We start from the raw sequence: 22,555 nt of genomic DNA on the forward strand, positions 1-22,555 counted from the left end.
TGCTCCCCCTAACTACCTGGGTGCCTTCAGAGGTGAAGAGATTTGCCTGAGAGAATTCTGAACCCTGAATCAGTGTGTGTGTGGTTTTCATCACTGTTATTGTTGCTACTGGTTTTAAAATTGCAGTTTCTTGCTTCTCATGAACCACAGGCTGAATGGAAATTTATGTAATCAGCATATTAAAAGGTACTAATTTTATATTGTCTAGATTAGTGCTTCTGAATATTCTATATTAAGACACTTCCCTCTTCACCTTGAATAATCATGTAGTCATTCAAGTCCAAATTACATGATGGCCTAGGTCATAGTTCATTATTAATTAGAATCAGTGAGCACAATAGGAAACGAACAATATTTCTGTTACTAGTATTCCAAGAAGGGAAAAGACATTTTCCAGCTGACCCACTCCTGTCTTATGGACAGTACTACTGATACTAGAAGAAAAAGAAAGGAAGAATATATTCTGTTTCTATATCATGACCACATATTGTTATGAATGCCCCCTTCTCTATTACATCTTTTATGTACAAGTATAGCCTTAAAGATTTTCCGTTGATAATTTTGTTCTTATTTCCCCCATCCTGCATCTATTTTGCTGTTTGAGGTTGAGTTTGGGGCAAGGTGATGAGCATGAAAGAGAATAGACAACTGGCCACCCCCATATTTAGTTCCACACCAGGTTAGCTAACAAAGAGTCACTTTGGGAAGAAAGTTAGTATTTGCAACGGAAATACCTTGAACTCTCATTCATAGACTGTGGGATTTCAGGGCACGAATCATAGAGTGATGATGACAACTCAAGGAGGATATTGTTGGGATGCTCGAACTATCTGAACTATGGAACTATGTTCCAGTTGGTCTGATTGCTTATTGGATGTGGCCTATATCTATCATATACTATTTTCAGATATCAGCTAGTGTTTGAAGATTGAAGGAAAAGAGTATTTGGGTGTTTTGTGTAAATTCATTCCATAGCACTATAATGGTATGAAATATCAATATCTATTCTTCCTAGTTCAGTTTTTAACACCATCTGTGATCACAGTTAAAGGAAGACTTTTAACTTGAGAATTATTAGTTTTAGACAAAAGTGGTTTTTAAAATTAATTTTAACATAGATACTGGGTTGAAGGAAATATGAGGTTTTATTGAATTATTAGGGTAGCTATTCATTTTCAAGGACTCTTGGTACTTCTCTATAAAACTCAATATGAAAGATTATTTAATTTGAAGTCAGCTCTGAAGATGCCAAAAGTATGTTATTAATTAATTACAATTTAATTTAAAATCAAAACTATACAAATCAAATTTTAACTTAATTTTTGAAAATGAATTTTCTTTATTTCTATGTTCTGTATAATTTATTATAGACTATTCACTCGTTCATTCATTTAACAAACATTTTCAGGACGACTTAATATGTGTAATTAAACTAGGCCCTGCAGTATAGGTAAAGATATAGAAGACAGAGTTCCTGATTAAAGATGCTTACAATGGGCTGGGCACAGCGGCTCATGGCTGTAATCCCAGCACTTTGGGAGGCTGAAGCAGGCGGATCTCTTCAGCTCACAAGTTCAAGACCAGCCTGGGCAACGTGGCGACACCCCGTCTCTACTAAAAATATAAAAATTAGCTGAGTGTGGTGGTGCCTGTAATCCCAGCTACTCGGGAGACTGAGACATGAAAATCGCTTGAACCCGGGAGGCAGAGATTGCAATGAGCCAAGATCAAGCCACTGCACTCCAGCCTCGGTGACAGAGTGAGACTCTGTCTCAATAATAATAATGATAATGCTTACAATGAGGGAAGATATGATAAAATTTGAGTTTGAAACTTATGGAAAAGTTACAAGATGTTCTCATGTATGCAGAAGCACAAGCACATAGCTTCTCTCTTTGCACCTAATGTCTCTACAAAATATTTTGCTAATAGACAAAGGGTTAAAATATACTGATACACTTCCCAAATACTTCCTAACTCTTGACTTTATTTCTTACTTTAATAATCACCTAGGGGTTTCACTATTGGGTAGAAGGGGGCCATTTTCTTTTAGAGTAGTGTAGAGAGGGCTAAATGCCACATAAGAAGGCTTGATGGGAGTAAAATCTATGGGAATGGTGACCTTCTCCTGGAGAATCACATACAGAAGAAGTACTTTCTGCGGCAGCCAGCAGGGGGCGTTTCTCCAACCTGTTTTCTGCTCTCTGGGTTGGATACCATCAGCACTGCTGCGCCTGACTACCTGAGTTACTGCAGTAGGCAGGATGGAGGTGGAAGGGAAAGAGTACGAAGAGAACTTCATTTCTAGGCTGGAATGGGGCCAACCTGCAGAGACCGCAGTTATAGGGACACATTGTAGCTACTTTGATAAAATTAAAAATAAAAACAAACCAGGGCCGATTGGCTTAGGGTCTGTTAAAAGAACGAAAATGAAACAAACATCTGCTGGAATAAATAATACACTTAAATAGGATGTGTGAAATGCTTCAGAAAGTTTATTGTCATTTCTGTTACCAAAAGGAAGCCTCTTTATTCATTGACTCCATTGTAATAAGCATACTAATATTGATCTTTTCTAATCTAATAATAAGGGAAAAATCTTATACTCAGTGTAAGGGATGACCTTTATAGACAGATTTAAATGTTTATATCATGTTGCTGTGGAAAGAATCGTATTCCCTGAAATTCACATAAACCCTAACCCCCAGTGTGATAGTATTTAGAAACGAAGCCTTTGGGAGGTGTCACATTTAGATGAGATCAGGAGGCTGGGACCCTTATGATGGAACCAGTATCCTTATAAGAGACATCAGGGTGTGCTCTCTCTCTCTCTGTCTCTCTCTCTCTCTCTCTCTCTCTCTCTCTCTCTCTCTCTCTCTCTCTCTGCTATGTGAGGACACAGTGGGAAGTCTACCATCTGCAAGCCGGGAAGAGAGGCTTCACCAGAAACTGAATCGGCCAGCACTTTGATCTTGGACTTTCCAGCCTCCATCACTGCGAGAAAATGCATTTCTGTTGTTTAAGCCACCCAGTCTATGGTATTTCCTTATGGCAGCCCAAGCTGACTAATACACATGTAAGGAGTTTCAAAAATAACTAAGTAATTTGTTTCAACTTCTCCGTGAGACTTCTGCTAAATGATCATTACAGATACAATGCAGGTACCCAGTTGGATGTAAAATCATCTTTTTATCTTTTGCTATATTATCTATGCCTCAGTAAAGAGAATAAAAAGGAAATTATCCTTGATTAATCACATATCTTAACAGTCACCAGCCACGTATCAGTGTAGTTTATTTTTTGATATCACTAAAAGTAATAAATCATACCTGACATCCTTTTTGAAAATTCTCTGGTTTTATCCAGTCTTCAAGCATTCTCAAAATGGAAGCTCCCTACAATGGAGAAAAAAAGACAAATGAAACTAATAAAGGCTATGTAAGGAACAATTATCAGTTATTACTCTTGCAACTAGTATTTCATGATCATATTTGTGAGATTAGTTCCTCAAGAGGATTCTGCTAAATTATATGGCTCTATGATTTGAGGATGAAAATACCACTTGGCACAGCCCCTGTATCTATGCTTCTAAAATAACTAAAAGGTAAAGAGAAATTGCTTCAGGGACTTCAGATTCAAATAATTATTGCACTTCCCCAAATAAACCAGCAGATGGGGCTTTCTTAATCAAAGAGAAATAGTCTAAAAAATCACATTCTTTGATGAATGAGGAAAGTAGTTTCAGGGTAAAATTCTGCCAACTTATTAAATATATTTTCATACTTGAAAATAAGAATTAGATTTAGCAGAGGGAAGTAGATAGTCAAGAAATTATCTGGTCAAACAGCTTAATACACATGGATACATAATTTAGGCATACCATCTTTATCTTCTCAGTGGTCTATCTCATTTGCTTTTCTTTCATTTGAAGAATCTGATGAACACCTTGGCTCTGTACTTTCTTTTTATGTGTTATACGGTTAGTACCGAAATGCACAATTTATAATATTTTAAATCAATTTTCAAGTAACTAAATGAAAAAAAAAACTGTCCCCCACTTAAATTAGTAATTTTTACTGTAAGTTATTAAGCATTCTAAATTAATTTTATAGCTATTTAAAAAGCTAGAGGCCTAGAAAAATTTATTTATCTTGGACTTGATATCTTAAACCTGAGGAGTATCTAGGACTAAGGGGGAAAATGGTTCAATAAATTTAAACTTCTCCCATGTGAATAATTAGAATAGGCTATAAGTGGTTTTGAAATTTTCATTTTAACATAAAGATAAAAGGAATCATTCAAAATGTCAAAGAAAAATGAATACAAGAAGGCTGAACATACACCATGGGAATCATATGAGAGGGAAAGTCAAAAAATATGATGCTAAAAATTTCAAATGCTAATACATAGAAGTTTTTTTCACTCAAGTATTCATTTTAATAATTATAATATTTTTGACTCAAATAAAACTTTAGGTGTCACTCAGGATAACAAAATATATTAGTTTGCAGTAGCTTCTAAGCACCTCAATGTAGCAGGAAAACCATGAGAAGCTGAGGTAGAAAATGACTAAAATAAAAATTTAAATTATGTTACATACAGATATGGAATATGTTTGAAGGAGAGTCTATATGAAATATAGTGGGACAGAATGTGTCACATAAATCTTGGAGTTACAGATTTTCAGCAACTTTTCATAAAATGTTAGTGGAGAAATAAACCTCACCTACAATATGCTAACAAATTCATCTTTACACCTTCTAAAAAGGAATAAAAGTATTTCCTTCTGAGTTGGATTTAAATGCTTATTGCAGGCACTAAAAGGTTCTACTAGAAAAGCTGTGCACATATATGGCATTTCTTGTTTACCACATAAAAGAAAAAGATTTATTGTCTTTTGAAAAATCAAATAAAACAATTTGAATTGTGATGTGTAAAGTCTAAATACTCAATTATCAGAACGAAAATAATTATAAACAAATGTGTAAAGAGAAATTCTTAAAAATCTCTTTTAAAATCCTGTGACAATGACCAGCAATACATTCTACTGAAAAGTATGAACTATTGAATATTCAGCACTCAGAATAAGTTCTACACCGTTTTCCAAAGCTCACTGGCACAGTGTGACCATTCTTACCATTTTTAGACATCTACTAAAAGAAAAGTCACTAAACAGGAAGATGTTCAAAACAATGTTCTATTTCCCCCACCTTACTATAGGATATTCCATCAAAAACAGATGTTATTTCATCAGGGGTTGTCACAGTCACAACAATTGGATGTGAAGACATCAGAGAATCATCCTCTTGTACAGGTAACACATCTTCAAGTAACATTTGGTCACGCTGAAATGAAAGAATGAGCCAAAGAAATATAGTATTTTCTTTGTACTAGTTAATAAATTAAAATACAATATATAAGAAAAATTGGAGGAAAATAAATATAAATGACTTAAGTTACTTAAACGTTAGATCTTCAAATTAATCATATTTTACACTGATTGGTCGATATTGATTTCATTCCCTTCTTCTACTAATAATTCCTTTTAATTTTTCCCCCAGATGACAGGCCAAGAAGACATCAACTTCTGTGAATTCTGCTTCTGCTACTTCTGTATGACTTTTGGACATGTGCCAAACTTTTCAAGCCCCATTTCTATATCTGTGCAATGAGAATGATGACATGACCCCACAGATTTGGTCTAAGAATTAAGTGAGGTAGCATATCAATTTGCCAAATATTGATGTTCGGGGTTTTTAAAAATCACCTTGTTGTCAGAATTTGGATAATTCATAATTAATGAAAGAAAATATTAGCAGTTTATCCGTTAGTTCTAATCACGTCTTGTTTCCCTCCTAGGTTTTGTCAGCAATACAGAGTGGTTGACAGGCCTAGCAGTACTGACAGACTTCCTTGGTTCAAAGCTCAGTCTTTCTGCTTTCCAAATATGTAAGTTTAAGCAAGTTTCCTCACCCATTAAATAGAAGTAATGATGGCCTCTACTTTTTGGAACTGTGCACAGGATTCAATGATAAAATTCATGGTTAGTACTTGGCATAGTACCTGGCACAGAATGAGAACCTAACCCATTAGCTGCTATAGTTACTTTGATTCTTAAGCAGTAAGATTGTGAAATCTAACTCTGCTAAATCACTACTAACTTTAAAAATTTCATTGGCTCTACTTAATTAAAAATATTTCCAAAAGAAGAGTATGCTATATTAGCTTACATTTTCCAATTATGCGGGTTTCATTTATAACAGGAAAGGTACTGCTGTCAAGTGATGACTGCCAATCATGATAATTTTGACTTGGATTTTGATTTTTGTATACCTAGGAAGTTTAGGCATGGTGAGAAGAAAGATCCTGTCCTCAGTGTCAGGAAGATTGACTATACCAACTGTGTGTGTGGTTTGGGATGTTGCTACCAGCTATCTCTGTGATGTGGGAAAGTTACATCACTTTCCTGGCCTTCCGATTTTTCACCTGTGAAACAAGGGTCCGTGATTGTGGTATTTATTGAGCTCACTTATAAAATATCTTTATTTATCTGACCCTTCCATCCACAAGACCTTAAATTGAGAACTCCTTAAGGGCAAGAAATGTGTTTTATTCATTATTCATTTTGGGGTCCTCCGTTTGCTGAATGAAGAATGAATGAATGGGCCGGGTTCGGTGGCTCAAGCCTGTAATCCCAGTATTTTGGAAGGCTGAGGCAGGCAGATCACGTGAGGTAAGGAATTCAAGATCAGCCTGGCCAACATGGCAAAACCCCATCTCTACTAAAAGTATAAAAATTAGCCAGGAGTGGTGGTGAGGACCTATAGTCCCAGCTACTCAGAAGGCTGAGGCAGGAGAATCGCTTGAACCCAGGAGGTGGAGGTTGCAGTGATCCGAGATTGCTCCACTGCATTCCAGCCTGGGTGACAGAGCGAGACTCCATCTCAAAAAAAAAAAAGGAATGAATGAATAGATGAAGGAATGAATGAATTGTTGTGTTGAACCATGTGATTAAATTTCATTTAAGAAGTGCATAGCAAATTTTTCTGGAATTTAGCCACTGCTTTTGAAACATAGAACTTGGAATATTAGACAATATTAAAATGTTATAATTTCTTGTAACAGTTTGCTATAAGGGCCTCAGGACACTGTAAGGGAGAAAATAAAGGATGTAATTTTCCATTTATACAGTTTATTTTCAATAAATTATAAAATCAGAAATTTTCCATGTAGACGAGTGGTTTTCAACTGGAGGAGATTTTTGTCCCCCATGGGACACCTGGAAATATGTGGAGACATTTTTGGTTGTCACAACAGGAACTGGCGGGTTACTGGCAATTATAGAAGTCGGGGATGCTAAGTATCATATAACGCACGGGAAAGTCCCCCACAAAAAAAGAATTATCTACTCCAAACTATGAATAGTTCCATAGTTGAAAAAAACCCAGATGTAGATAAGATTTTTAAAGAAGTAATTGTTGTAAATTAGCCTTTTCACTTTGTAAATTAGGCTAGGGAAACTGTAAGGGCTTCAAGCATTTAACTTTTTTATTCTGTCCAGTAGAGGGCGGTATTTCACATAGTACAAAACCTCTGGTAATTAGACACATCCACATATTTGTACATTCACATATACAATCAGATAAGAATACTCCCGTGATATAAATATAAATAACAAATATACCTAGCTTTTCTGAAAAAAAATTTTAGGGTTCACAAAAGTTTCTATTCTAGGCCTCTGAGGGACACACTACATGTTAATAGTCATTACATGTGCCTTTGGGAGCTTTTCAGCTTACAAGATAGAAAATAATGTTCTATTTCATAAAGGAGAAAATGGACTCAGAGATATTATGTAACTTGCTCAAGGTCATATTCCCTATCATGCTTCCAAGAAATGATGTGTTCAGGATTTGAACTTCAATCTAACTACTAAGTTTATGTTATCTCTTCATCACACTATTTCCACAGTCTGTCTGAAATAAGATAAATCATTCACAAATGAGACTCTGACATTTTTTCAAAGGGTTAGTGCTATAAATACTTTCTGGAACACAGAGTTCACATTTTCTTTGCCACCTATTTTTTTTTCCTGCCTTGATAATGTGTTTTTGAGTGACTCTGTCAAGGATATCCCCAGACTGGGATGATCAGCTGCCCTTCTAATGACTGGGCAAAGGCTCTGGGCAAGGTGGATTCAGTGGAAGTCAGTTGGCTCCACCCTATCCCTCACAGTGGAATTCCCCGTTCACCACTGTACTTGCCATCTGACTTGGGACCATGATCATAGTACAAAGGCTTCTATCTGCTTTGCATGAGGAAAGGAGAGATTTCAAGTTTATGTGTCTAGGACTCACCATTTGCCAGTCTGTTTCTGCATGGTTTACTCCCAGAAACTCAAAGAAAGAAGCAAATCCTTCATTTAGCCACAAGTCTTCCCACCAGTCCATGGTCACAATATTTCCAAACCACTGAAATTGTAAGCAATAAAGAGATAATTACATTCTTACGGTTATGGTAGAGAGGCCTAGAAAATGTCAAAACATTTATTTGTCCGTGTCAATGTTGTCACTGTGACAGAAGTGGCAGGCATTGTATTTAACATTTATTTTCTCCTTTATTCTGATTATTTAAATGATATTAAATTGTCCTTAGTTTATTGCCTTTATTTAGTTATTACTGGGGTATGTAAATTTAAACGAAGCCCTCGTGTGTATTTCCTGAAGGCAAAATAATGTGTTTCAAAGTCTCTTTATGGCTAAATGTTTATTAGTACTAAGAAAGATTTTCATGCAAGTTTTTCTGAGTTGGCTATTTTTTATTTGCTAAGTCATAAATAATTTGAATTATTCCTGTGGTCTTAAGCCACTTTTAAAAACAAGTTGATTCAGTGATAAGATTCTATACCTGATGTACAAGTTCATGGGCAACCACAGTGGCCACCCTCTGTTGGTTTGATGAGGCTGATTCCTCAGGGTCGTAAAGCAGGTTCGTTTCTCTGTATGTGATGAGTCCCCAGTTCTCCATAGCACCAGTGCCAAAATCTGGAATAGCGATTTTATCTATAGAAGAAGGAAGAGTCCAGTGAGAAATGCATTCTTTCCATTTGTTCATAGCATTTCTTACCAAATTAAGTTATTTGGATGAATGATTTTAAAAGGCTAAAAATAATTTCTTAGAGTAAAGAACTATAATCGTGTGTGCAAACATTTCAGTCCTAATGCACTCAGAATTTCCATAGAGTATTCCCTGTTGGCTCCAGATATCAATGCTTTGTTTTTGTTTTAAAGAAGGACAGTAATGGCAACACCTCTATAATTTTATGTCTTTTGTTTCTCTCTGTATTTCATTTTTGTTAGCTACATCTGTTTTAGGGGATAAGCTGTGAGGAAAAAGAAAAGTTTTCAAGTTAGTATTTAGAAGTTCTGAGCTTCCAAGTGTACAGATAGAGTTTTCCATCCAAAGTCACAGAATATTCGAGAACATAAAACTCTATTTTTCTCTAATTCTATGAAATTTAATTGATTCTCTACCAATCTATTAGCTTACCATCTGCTTTTATGTATTAAATTAGTTGGAGAAACATGGAGTTGACTATATTCTCTCTAAATTCCCTTACAGTTCTAAAATGTTGGATAGGAGTTTCTATAATCTTACACATAATATCTGACAGGAGGAGGCAGTGTTGATCAGTTCTATGTTAAATTCCAAGAAAGAAAATGCTCAGTTGATCAGTGGCCAAAATACAGCTTCCTCAGTTAATGAGCGGTGAACAGAATGTAATTTCTTTATTGTTACATATAATTTAAATGAGGAACAGAAATGAAAATAAATTGATTTTTCACTTAACATATAAGAGAAAGCCCTTTCTTTCTGGTTAAAATAAATATTCTTAAAGCTTTTTATAAAAGAATGAAGAGGGATGTATCTTAAATAGAGGTCAAGATTACAATAGTAGTTTCCTTTTCATGTTATCGTCATTTTTAGGTTTGGTTATTTTATCACGAAACAGTCATTTCAAAGGTAGAGAAGTATCTCCCCCAAGGGCCAGTATTTTTCATAATGTGGAGTGCAGTTTGCACTTAATCCTTGAACAAAAGGAATTTTTTGCAATTTCTTTTTTTTTTTTTTTTTTTTTTTTTGGTCAGTATTGGCATTATAACTAACTAATTCGTGTATATTTAACTCTTTGGAATCTAATAAATGCAGAAGTCACTTCTAAGGAATCTAAGATATAATTAATTCTAAGAGGGTTGAAAATGCACATAAAACAGAATAAAGGAGTTGGGGAGAAGAAGAAAGAAAGAGAGAAGAAGAGAGTAATAAATTTGTGAGATTTCCACTTCTCAGGTTATCCTGGGTGTTACAACTGAGATAAAAGGCAAAGGATCTTTAAATTCATGTGGACAAAATTTTATTAAATATTATTCTGATATTTTTACATTGAGATAAGGTCTTCTGTCACCCAGACTGCAGTGACACGATCATGGCTCACTGCAGCCTCAACCTCCTGGGCTCAAGTGATCCTCCCACCTCAGCCTCCTGAGTAGCTGAGACTACAGGTGTGTGCCACAACACCTGGCTAATTTTTGTATTTTTTGTAGCGATGGGGTTTCACCATGTTGCCAGGCTGGTCTTGAACCTCTGGGCCTCCCAAAATGTTGGGATTACAGGCGTTAGCCACTGCACCTGGCCCAATATTCTGATTTTGATGAAAACTTGTTTCTTTTTTCAGCTCCTTCTCTAACATTTGTTAAGCAATCAAAAAATAGAACTGTATCCATTGAAAAGACATGCAGCATCTACAAGCTTGCTCTGAGCCACAGCCATTCCCATGCAAAGAACTTGGCATTCCTCTTGTTTGCATTGATAATTTATTAAACTAAAGGCAGAAACAGAAACAGGGAAGCCAACTGTTGGCTAATTTGTTTTACTGCCTTCATTTTATCCCTACAAACATCTATATGGGTGTTATATTTAAAGTCTTTGTTAATAGCTTTCGAGCTTATTAATAAAGTATTTCCACTATTGACATATGCACACCATCTTGGTTGTAGCCCCACTTTTGCTTTAAGAAGAATGCATGCTTCCCTCTGTATTAGAAAAAATTATTGCTGGAAGGAGCGCCAGTATTTCATTAAACTGCTGGGGAATCTAGAATTTGCCTTATACAACAATGGAAAGACTATAAGCACTTGGGACTCTTACAACATCATTTATCCCTATTATTTTTTAACTCACTGATGACAGGGAGGCAGAGCAAGTATTGGGATGAATGCTGATTTTGAAATCAACTGATCTAGGTTGCTATTTGTGGCTCCATCACTACCAAGTTCTGCAATTGTGTGCACATACTTTCATCTTTATTTAGAAACACAAGACTATATATTTATCAGATAAGAACAGAGTACAGCCTGGGCATGGTTGCCCATGCTTGTAATCCTAGTACTTTGGGAGGCCAAGACAGGCGGCTCACTTGAGCCCAAGATATTGTAGGCATATAATAAAAGGACTTAAGGATAACTGTTAACTGATGGTGACATAATTAGAAGAAATGAGTTAACTTAAATAAAAACAAAGGCAATATTAAAAATAAGAAAATTTTAAAAATGATCCTCACCTAATTTAGGAAGAGAATAATTCATAGCAAAGTATTCTTCAAAATAATCAAACACACTTTTAGTTATGTTTGCAGCATATTCGGCTGTGTGCTTTTGCTCTGGCTGGACATAAATTGTAAGCTATTAAACAAAACACAAAAAATTCAGTGAAAATTATTCTTCATTCAACAAAATACAAAAACTGTGATGCATAACATACTTGAAAGAAAGTGGACTTTGGAGCCAAATATGTCTAATTTCAATTCCAATTCTGCCTCCTACTAGCTGTGTTGTCTCATAAATCACTTCACATCTCTGAGACTCTGGAGGAATTTTACGTAAAATGTTAATAAAACTTCACAACTCACTAAGTGATTCTAATGACTAGAAATAATGTAAGACAGAACGGTTGGCACAATGTCCCAGATATTTGAAAACTGTTATTAGTTTTTTCTACTTAGAATATATATTATGTTCTTAAAATCTATGAATGTATCTATTCATCCATCCATATACTCACCTATCAATTTCTCTCTTGCGTGCTCTTTCTCTTTCTCTGCCTCTGTCTCTTTCTCTCTGTGTAATTTGTCCTTGAGGAATTGAATTAATGGAATTTTTCTCATCTAAAGAGCCCCTGAATACATGTTTTCCACTTGTGCTATTCTATCTAGTTATTTCAAAATAACCCTTCTGATATTCCAACTATTCAGCTCCAGAGCCTAAAATATAATGATCCAAACATTTCCTGAGAGAAAGTCATCTTGGTAAGCTACATCAATTCCCTAAGTCGCTACTTTGTGTCCTTTTGACGTAATTTATAAATCAAACCAAGTATAGATTTTTGTCCCCAATTCTAAGCGTGTCTGACTTTATAAAAAATTTTTAAGAATCCTCTTCAACATAGTGTCATGAAAGCAGGTGTGGTCTCCGGACAAGAATATCACAGGTGTTTAGGCATTTCTCAATATGTGAAAGAGGAAGCAGTGCCTCAGACAACTTGTGTCTGCTAAATATTTGTGAGAAATTCAAATAAAATATACCTGCTAAGCCTACAACCTGATTCAAAACCCTCAAAGAAAGCAAAAGATGTAATCATTTGGTAAGTTCAAGATCATTTACCTAATTAGAACAGCGGACTGAGGATTTAAACAAGAAAAAAAAAATACTGCCTACTCTCTTTATTATTCCCAATGCATTGCTAGTTTTGGTATTCATTTAAGCACACATCTTGAACCACCTTTTCCTAGAAGCAAAGAACACTGGAATGATTCACTAATGTAAAGAACACGTTCTGAAAGAACATCCCTTAAATTACCATTGCTGGCTCACTATTCTCACATCCATTGGGTAATTGGCATTCTTGCTTTATTTGCATAAATAAAGATGTGTTCATCTTCACCTCCGAAGATGGCACAACTCACTCAATCGTCTCAATATTCTTAGAAGTTTTTTTTTTTTCTTACAGAAGCGATGATACATTTTCTCTAATAGTTGTTAAGCAATCAAAAAGTGAAACTGTTTGGATTACCCTCCTGTCGTTTTTGTGAACAATGACAGGCAATTTCCAAGAAGTTGAATGAAACTAAGGCTCCAGTTTTTGGCCATTGAACAGAGTAAAGGGAATTGACCATCTAAAATAAAGGTCACCACGTTCATACAGGATTGCCATGTCATAAACCAAGAGTCTCAGAATTTTCCTCTGTGAACTAACTGGTGTGTCAAAAATCTCAGATTTTCTATCACGTCTGTTCTCTACCATTAAAAACTTCCAGAAGGGCAGTCCTCTTGACCCGCTCCACTGTTGTCTACACACTCAGTGCTTTGGTGCTGCACATAATATTTGGGGAGCAAAAGAGAATTGTGAAAGAAGATGAAAGATCATGGTGAGGTCTCCCACCGTAGGTGGAGCAATGGGAAGGAGAAAGACTCAATGTGTTCTCTCTGCTAATATTTTCTCATTTCCCATGCCAGTAAATGAACTCCCTTTAAGCAGTATGCTTCTGAGACAATGTAATTTATTTTTCTGTCTCTGTATTTCTGTTGGTGACAGTGGAAGGCAATGTGTTTAAAGAAGATTGATGGTTAATGTAAATTCAATCAAAATAAAAGCAGTCCCTTCCTCTTTTGTTTCTGAGAAACTCAAGTCTATAGAAATATGCTCTGTCTTTGCGGCCTGGTCAGTCTGCAGACCATCTGTGATCTATGACCCTTCATAATCAGGGTCAGCTCTTCACCAAGCAGGGACCTCAGCTCAGGCCGGCAGTGCAGTAGCCCCATCCCCTGGCTGAACATTCCCAGTAGCAGCAGTTCTGCATTTCTCTAAGGTGGATCTCCCAGAGGCAACTGAAAGCCCCTCTGCCATGGCTGCTGCAATGGTACTGCCCTTGCTGCCCTTGGACTAGGAACGGATCAAAGACCAAGTGCTTTAACCATACCTCCAGTAAGCTGCAGCCACCCTTCTTAAGGAGAAGAAGCTAGTTTGTCCCAGCCACAACCCCCTGTTACCCCTGCTCATCACCAGGCAGGCCCTTGACTTGGGCCCATGATACAACCACCTGACCCTGGGCTGATTGCACCAATTAGTAGCGGCTCTGCATTTCTCTGGGGTGGAGTTCCAAAAGACCAGTGAAAAGCCCTCTGCCACAACGACTGCCAAGGTCCCTTCCCCTGCTGCCTCCAAGCTGCAGAAGGAGCATAAAGCCTGAACTTGCTCCAAGGCTGTGGTGAGCAGCCCAGGAGTGCCAAGCTGAAATCTGCAGCCAGCACTTGAGTGGGAGAGGAGCCCACAGTTTCAGAGCACTGAGAGAGAGCACAGTTGCAATCAGGAGGAAATACAGAGGAGCCATGTGGCTGAGCAAGAGCCTAACTACTGGCCATTATGCTTAAGCACCATCTACTGGATCACAGCCCAAACTTCAGCACCAAAAATACTTTGCTAACATAAACCCCTGCGAAACCAAGGACACGAATTCAGCCACAAATAATGACCCAGCACAAACACTTGGTCCTCTGAAAACATCCAGGAAAGAAATCAACTGACTGTACTCAAATTACACCACAGTCGAGGGAACATCTGCCACCACAGTTGAGGGAACGTCAGCCCACACAGATAAGAAAGAACTAGTGCAGGATCTCTGGCAACTCAGAAAGCCAGACTGGCTTCTTTCCTCCAAACAACCACACTAGTTCCACAGCAAAGGTTCTTAACCAGGCTGAAATGACTGAAATGATAGCAGTAGAATTCAGAATATGGATAGGAAGAAAGATCATTGAGATTCAGGAGAAAGTTGAAACCCAATCCAAGGAATCTAAGGATTACAATATAACAATACAGGAACTGAAAGACAAAATAACCATTATAAGAAAGAACCAAAGTGACCTGACAGAGCTAAAAAACACACTACAAGAATTTCATAATGCAATCACAATTATTAACAGCAGAATAGGCCAAGCTGAAGAAATAATCTCAGAGCTCAAAAACCGGCTCCCCAAACTAACTCAGTCAGACAAAAATAAAGAAACATCATGAATAAGAAGAATCAATATTGTTAAAATGGCCATACTGCTCAAAGCAATTTACAGATTCAATGCTGTTCCTATCGAACAACCAGAGATAGTTTTGACACAATTAGAAAAAACTATTTTAAAATTTATATGGCACCAAAAATATAATAGCCAAGGTAATTTTAAGCAAAAAAGAAAAGCTGGAGGAATCACGTTACCTGACTTTAAACTATACTACAAGCCTACAGTAACCAAAAGAGCATGGTACTAAGACAAAAATATACACGTAGACCAAGGACACAGAATAGAGAGCCCAGAAATAATGCCACACACCTACAACCATCTGATCTTCAACAAAGTTGACAAAAAGAAGCAATAGGGATAAGGCTCTCTATTCAATAAATGATGCTGGGATAAATGACTAGCCATATGCAGAAGACTGAAACTGGACCCCTTCCTTACACCATAAACACAAGTCAACTCAAGACAGTTTAAAGACTTAAGTGTAAAACCTAAAACTATAAAAACCCTGCAAGATAACCTAGGAAATACCATTCCAAACATAGGACCTGGCAAAGATTTCATGACAAAGATGCCAAAAGAAACTGCAACAAAACCATAAGTAGGCAAATGGACTTAAACCAAAGAGCTTCTGCACAGCAAAAATAACTATCAACAGAGTAAACAGACAGCCTACAGAATGAGAGAAAATATCTGCAAACTATGCATCCTACTAAGGTAAAATATCCAGAATCTATAAAGAACTTAAACAAATCAGCAAGCAAAAACAAACAACCCTATTAAAAAACGGGCAAAGGATGTGAACAGACACTTTTCAAAAGACACTTTTCATATATGGCCCACAAGCATATGAAAAAATGCTCAACATCACTAATCATGAGAGAACTGCAAATCAAAACCACAATGAGATATTATCTTGCCCAGTCGGAATGGCTATTATTAAAAGGTCAAAAAAATAATATGCTGGCAAACTTGTAGAGAAAAGGGAACACTTACACACTGTTGGTGGGAATGTAAATTAGTTTATACATTGTGGAAAGCAGTTTGGCAATTTCTCAAACAACTAAAGCAGAATTACCAAATGATCCAGCTATCTTCTTACAGGATATACACCCAAAGAAATTAAATTGTTCTGCCATAAAAACACAGGCCTCCATATGTTCATCACAGCACTATTCACAGTAGCAAAGACATGGATGGAATCAACCTATTTTCATCAACAGTAGACGTATAAATAAAATGTGGTATATATATACCAGGGAATACTTCACAGCCATAAAAAGAATGAGATCATGTCCTTTGCAGCAGCATGGATAAAGCTAAGAGAACTGGCATAGCAACAGAGAACCAAATACCACATCTTCTCACTTATAAGTGGGACCTAAACATTGAGTACTCACGGACACAAAGAAGGAGGCAATAGACATCAGGGCCTACTTGAAAGTAGAGAGGGAGGAGCGTGAGAATGGAAAAACTACCTATCGGGCACTATGCTTATTACCTAAGAAGTGAAATAATCTGTACACCAAACCCCTATTACATGCAATTTATTATATAGCAAACATGCACATATACCCCGAACCTAAAATGAAAGTTTAAAAAAGAAATATTTTACAGAAAGTTACCATAAAAAAAATCAGATCATAGATTTTATTCTATGACTGCTACTTTGATCAACAGAGCCAAACAATCAGAGAATATATAGCTACAGCCCATTAATTTTGTAACATAAGTAGCCAAAGCATAACTGTGTCTTAACTAACCATATATCACAAACATTTTTATATTAAGGACTCTACCAACACACTAACATTTTCTGTCATTTAAAGCTCCAACATGGTTTCTGTAATCCATGTAACAATAGAACATCTGTGATGTTTGGATTTGGTGATTTTAAAAAGCATCCTCCCCTATGCTGATGCCTTCACTCATCCTCACCACACTTCCTGCTCTCTCACCCTACCTTTAATGTACGCTCCATCTGCATCTCCTTCTCCTCTCTCTGGCCTTTGGCAGAGGTGACTGACTCTCCGCTATCATCTGCTAAGCCTCAGCGCTTCTGTCCATGATAAAGTCCAGCCAATTACCCGTGACCTGTCATCATTATTTAATAATTGCCATTTTTCTAGTTTATGTGCCTGCTTTACCGAGATGACTTTTTAAGTGTATGACTACCCATATTGAAATAACATGGAGTGAGGAGAGATGCATACATGTATTTTCTTTCTTCTTTATTTTTTAAAGAGTCATACATTTCTTTTTTAATTTAAGAACCCTATTAAAGGTTAAATATAAAGTTTGTATGTCTACTTTATCACTTTATATGTAAACATTATGTATAAACAAAAATATGAAGTTCGTAAGGCTTCAAGAACCTAACTTTTATGTATATATTTACTTTTTGAAGACAGTAACTTCCCTAGGCAAATTAAATTACCTGGTATACCACTGTTGGATACCATTAGTCATCTTTCAAAGCACTAAATCTATGGAGCTAGTATCAGTGGAAAAAGTTTGGGCTTTCTACAGCCTTATTCAGCTGATATTCTTTTGGGAGTTTGGATATATCTGCCTTAACATAGCTGTTGCTTTTCCCTATTGGAGCCCACTGTAATGTAGGCTCTTAGAGTTCGTTGTGTTATCCCTTTCATTCAAGTGTCTCAAACCATTTGAGAGATAGAACTTAAGTCCATGAGAATTGATTCCTGGTTGATTACCATTACTCCCTTTAAGTGTCCCTTTGCCAGACTTGACTTTACTTGACAATCATGACTAGATGCACTAGATCAACCTTCCTTGAACAATTGAATGCGGCTGTGCACCATCTTTATCTTCAGCGATTATTTACATCCCTGCAACCAAAACCAAGCACAAAGCTCAGAGATAGGAGTATTATGATTACTTATTAGTCTTATTACTGAGAACTTAAATTTTTTCAAGGAATGTGGTAAGCACTTTCCATGCAACACTTCTTTTACTCCACACATCAATTCTATGAATCCAGAATTATTAATAATAATAGAAAAACTGTGTTGCATCACTGATAATTACCCCAATCCTTTCACTGGTCCAGTTCCCACAACCCCTAATCCACACTAATAAATCCAATGAGTTCTAAAAATCAAAAGCTTTTTATATGTTTAAGCAAACTAATTTGGCAATATCATATGACCTGAACTGTTAAGAGGTTTTCGAAAATCTTTATTTTTCTCACTAAAAAAGTTGCTGCAGAAGTATCACTGATTATAAAGCGTTGCCCCAAATCCCACTGTAGTTAATCATTAACATATAGTATTCAAACTACATTACCTTTCACAAATCTGAAAACTTCTGAATTCCAACAGACAACTGGTCATGAGGGTTTGGGATAAGGATTGTAGACCTCTATTTGTAATTTTAGAGTTCGAAGGTGATTTGAAAATAAATTTCCTCATTGTATACATGAGAAAAATGAAGTCTAAGACAGGACTGACGCTAGAGTTCAGGACAAAGTCTGTTTTCACTATATCATGCTGCCTATTTTCTCTACTTATAGGACTGAATCCTGACTTCCCCTAGCTATAAAATACAGATAATAACAGCACTTATGTCATAGGGTTATTGCGAGTATTAAATAAGATAACACACAAGCAATGTTTAACATGTAATAGTTCTATGTGTCCCATCAAAAGTATTAGTATCATTGGAGATAATACACTGACTTATTAACCTCTGTAATTTTCTGTGTGCGTACTTCCTTGTACGTGATTGATACTCACACTGTGGTGTCCACATTGCCAGTAAGAACATTATGAAAATGCAGGGGAAAAAAATAAATGTTATGGTTTTGACTTTCAAAATAGGCTCTTGATGCCCACGCAACAAATTTAAAAGCCCAAACTTTTTGGATTGCAAGGGCCTGGTTCCAAAAGACTTTTAGCAATAAAAACAGAAGGCCAGGAAAAAAGCAAACCACAGGGTTTTTCACTCTAATAATAGATCGAAAAGAGAATAAAGAGATGTCCAGGCTACTCTGTCTCAAAAAACTAGACAAAATTTACCTAGGCCAAGGAAAGTAAGGGAAAGTTGAAGGGACAAGACCTGAAACAGATCCTAAAAGAGTGCGAGGGCACTGAGATGAGGACACTGAACTTGGAAAGACCATGTGAACAGAACAGAATCAGTTTAAACAGACTGCCTGTTACCACTTGCACGTCACCTGGGTCAGAAGCCAGGCAGGGCCCTGCAGGGTTCCACCTGGGAGTGCTGCAGCCCCGCGGTGCCCTGGATCCACATCCTTAGTGTCCCTGTCTATTGAGTGTTTTCTATTGATAGAGGTGACCATGCATTCAAGTTTGCCCAGGAATGTCCCTGGAATGTAAATCTGTTGCTTACCTGTTTATACCTCTTGTTCCAGCATAATTAATAACCCCTCCTCTATTATTTGTTATATATATTTATAGATGATAAAATACATGATCACTCTACTTATTGACAGCAGCCTGACTTTTCACTGCTGCTCATCCCACAGAAGTAGCACTACTTATCTCTTGAGGTTTTTTGGCGAGATGTCATCTGAGCTGCTTCAAAGAGGCATATCATTTTAAATGACGAGCATGCTTAAAGGATCCCTAAAACACAAGCTGAGACCCTTGGCTCTCAGGGCTAGTAACACCAAGAAAGACCTGAAAACACACTTGGGTGGCACAGGGCAATGATGACTATATCTGTTGCACATCTCAATTGAAGTACAGATATCAGCGTATTTCACTCCCTTCAGGGTTTAGCATCCTCCTGTGCACAGAGTAGATGCTCAATAAAGACTTATGCAATAATCAGTTTGAAGAAACTGTTTCAGTATCAATACTGAGGTAGCCAGAATGAGAAAGAGAAAATAAATCTGTATCGTTTTTAAATCTATAAATGCATATTTAAGGTGCATAGCTGGTATTACTGAACATGCCATTAATGTGTTAAATTTTATAAAGTTTATGTTCTTTTAAATTATTCTTCCAGCAGTAGGTGGAAAGTTAGCAGAGGAAGGTACTTAGTAGAAAGGAATAGTGATACATCAGTTTTTTTCTTTTTAAGTTTTGCCTTATCAATGTGATATACTCTGTCTAAATTTTAGTTTGCTCCTTCCTCATAGATAAATTAGTATGTATATGCAAAACCTTGGTTTGAAGTTTAGGTGAAAAAACACTTTTTTTTTTGCTGTGGCTATGCTGGTTCAAAACATGTTCAGAACTCTGAGTTCGGAACTCAGCTGCTATCAAGTGCTGTTTGAGAGGACACTCAGCATGGCCATTAGGTTATACAAAGCATTTACTGGCCGCTTACTTTCCATTTAAGTTAAAATTTAAGTTGTCTGATGCTTAGTGATTATTACTGCAGTATAGTTTTTAAGAAATTAAAAAATGAACATTAAAAAAATCTAAATTACCCCATAAAATTTTACATTATTTTTATTATTTTGTTTATATTTTTGTAAATTTAAATAAAAAATAAGAATCATTAGCAATCCTCCATGGCTTGCTAAATTAAACAGATTCATTCAAGGAAGATTAATAACCTTCAATTTAAAGATAACCCTTCCAGTAAAGAAATTAATTTAAAAAGCACTAATTAAAATGTTTTAGAAATCAAATTCATTCTGAAAACTTAGCAAAGCCACAGCCAAAATAACTTTTTAAAATAATGAAATGAACGTATGTCAAAAATAATTCTGAGGAAAACAGAAAAATCACCTTTAGAACACCACAATAACAGTTGTTGTGGACATCCACTGCGGAATGCTACAATAAGTGGTAAAAAAACCTGAAGAACAAACAGGGTATTTACACAGCCTTTCATTATCACTCCCTAAATATTTATTAATCACTGTGATGGTCATAATGTATATCCATAAATTATTTGTTACTCCCCCCTCCAGGAAGTGGAGCTTAACTCTCTTCCCTTTGGGTGTGGACTGCATTTAGTGATTGCTTCTAACAAACAGAAGATGGAAAAGAAAACTAGTAAACTAGAGCAGAGAAACCTAGCAGACACCATCTCAACCAAGTGATCGAAGTTAGCATCACCAGGAATAAGTCATGAGGATGTCATGTACCCCCTGATAGGACGTGATGAAAAGGACCCTTCACCTCTGTGGTATTCTCCAAAATCCAAAGCCTCAGTCTAATCTTAAGGAAACATCACACAAACCCAAACAGGAACATTCTATGAAATATCTGAACAGTACCCTTAAAAAGTGTCAGGATCATAAAAAAGAAAAAAAACTGAGAAATGTCATATATTAGAATGAATTAAGGAGACACACTGCTAAGTATAATGTAGATGTATCATCTATTGGATTTTGGAGCAGAAAAAGCACATTAGTGAAAAAACTGGTGAAATCCAAGTAAAGACTGTTGTTTAGTTAATAGTATTGTATTATATTGATTTCTTAGATTTGACGAATGTTTGATAAATGGTTATATAAGATATTAACATTAAGGGAAGGTTACATGGAGACTCTGACATGTCTTTGCAACTCCCTGTAAATCTAAATTTCAAAATAAGAAGTTTAAAAATATACCTCTGAGCATTAAAGCAATGAAACTTAAAAAATAAGATTATTTCTATGAAGAGAAATACATAAATCAAAGTCTATGGCACAAAACCTAAAACTATTATGAAGATAGGCTGTTTTTAAAAATCCATGGCATATATACATACATACTTTCTGCCCTCAGCCAATCTTTCTAATCCAGCCAAACAATGGAAGCAAGTAAGAAGACACAGACAGTAGGAAGACCCCATTCACAGATAGAATCCCAGATGCAATTATTCAGCGATCATCCAGTAAGACTTTTTGGAAGAAAGTACAACATAATCCCTTCTACTGAGATATTAGAATTAATATGGTCATAGTATAAGCCTAATTAAATGGATAATATCTTACACCAGCATTCTCTTAGTGAATAATTCTTCCCAACTTCCTCTTCTGTTCAGGAAAGCCAAGGCAAACTTGACTAGAGTTGAAATTATCTCCGACAAGGAGATTTCTTGTTTTTGCACACATACTTCTTTGTAAAATACAGATGCCAAATGTGCCCAAAGAAATTCAAGGCCTCCTGAGATTTTTGTTTCTCAGCAACAGAATCACTCACGCCATTTATTTTTTATTTATTTACTTATTTTTATTTTTATATATATATATAACATATATATATATATTTTTTTTTTGAGACAGAGTCTTGCTCTGTCGCCCAGGCTGGAGTGCAGTGGCCGGATCTCAGCTCACTGCAAGCTCCGCCTCCCGGGTCTAGACCATTCTCCTGCCTCAGCCTCCCGAGTAGCTGGGACTACAGGCGCCCGCCACCTCGCCCGGCTAGTTTTTTGTATTTTTTAGTAGAGACGGGGTTTCACCGTGTTAGCCAGGATGGTCTCGATCTCCTGACCTCGTGATC

The 22,555-nt window shown here is 36.4% G+C and overlaps 1 protein-coding gene and 1 long non-coding RNA gene across 2 annotated transcripts in view; one reads left to right on the top strand and one right to left on the bottom strand.

Moving 5' to 3' along the window:
* The window catches only part of LOC105486246 (uncharacterized), a 72,052-nt gene extending 66,070 nt beyond the window's left edge, over positions 1-5,982 (top strand). The window contains exons 2-3 of the long non-coding RNA XR_011621089.1: positions 5,562-5,717; positions 5,860-5,982. This is a non-coding gene — a long non-coding RNA (uncharacterized lncRNA). The remainder of the gene's footprint in view (positions 1-5,561; positions 5,718-5,859) is intronic.
* The window catches only part of ENPE (glutamyl aminopeptidase), an 84,141-nt gene that overhangs the window by 41,950 nt on the left and 19,636 nt on the right, over positions 1-22,555 (bottom strand). The window contains exons 4-8 of the mRNA XM_011749006.2: positions 11,621-11,741; positions 8,908-9,062; positions 8,358-8,471; positions 5,211-5,345; positions 3,330-3,395 (exon numbers count right to left, since the gene is read on the bottom strand). Coding sequence (XP_011747308.2) covers positions 3,330-3,395; positions 5,211-5,345; positions 8,358-8,471; positions 8,908-9,062; positions 11,621-11,741 — 591 coding nt within the window. The remainder of the gene's footprint in view (positions 1-3,329; positions 3,396-5,210; positions 5,346-8,357; positions 8,472-8,907; positions 9,063-11,620; positions 11,742-22,555) is intronic.

The sequence above is a fragment of the Macaca nemestrina genome, chromosome 3 (genome assembly GCF_043159975.1).
Source record: "Macaca nemestrina isolate mMacNem1 chromosome 3, mMacNem.hap1, whole genome shotgun sequence".
NCBI lineage: Eukaryota > Metazoa > Chordata > Mammalia > Primates > Cercopithecidae > Macaca > Macaca nemestrina.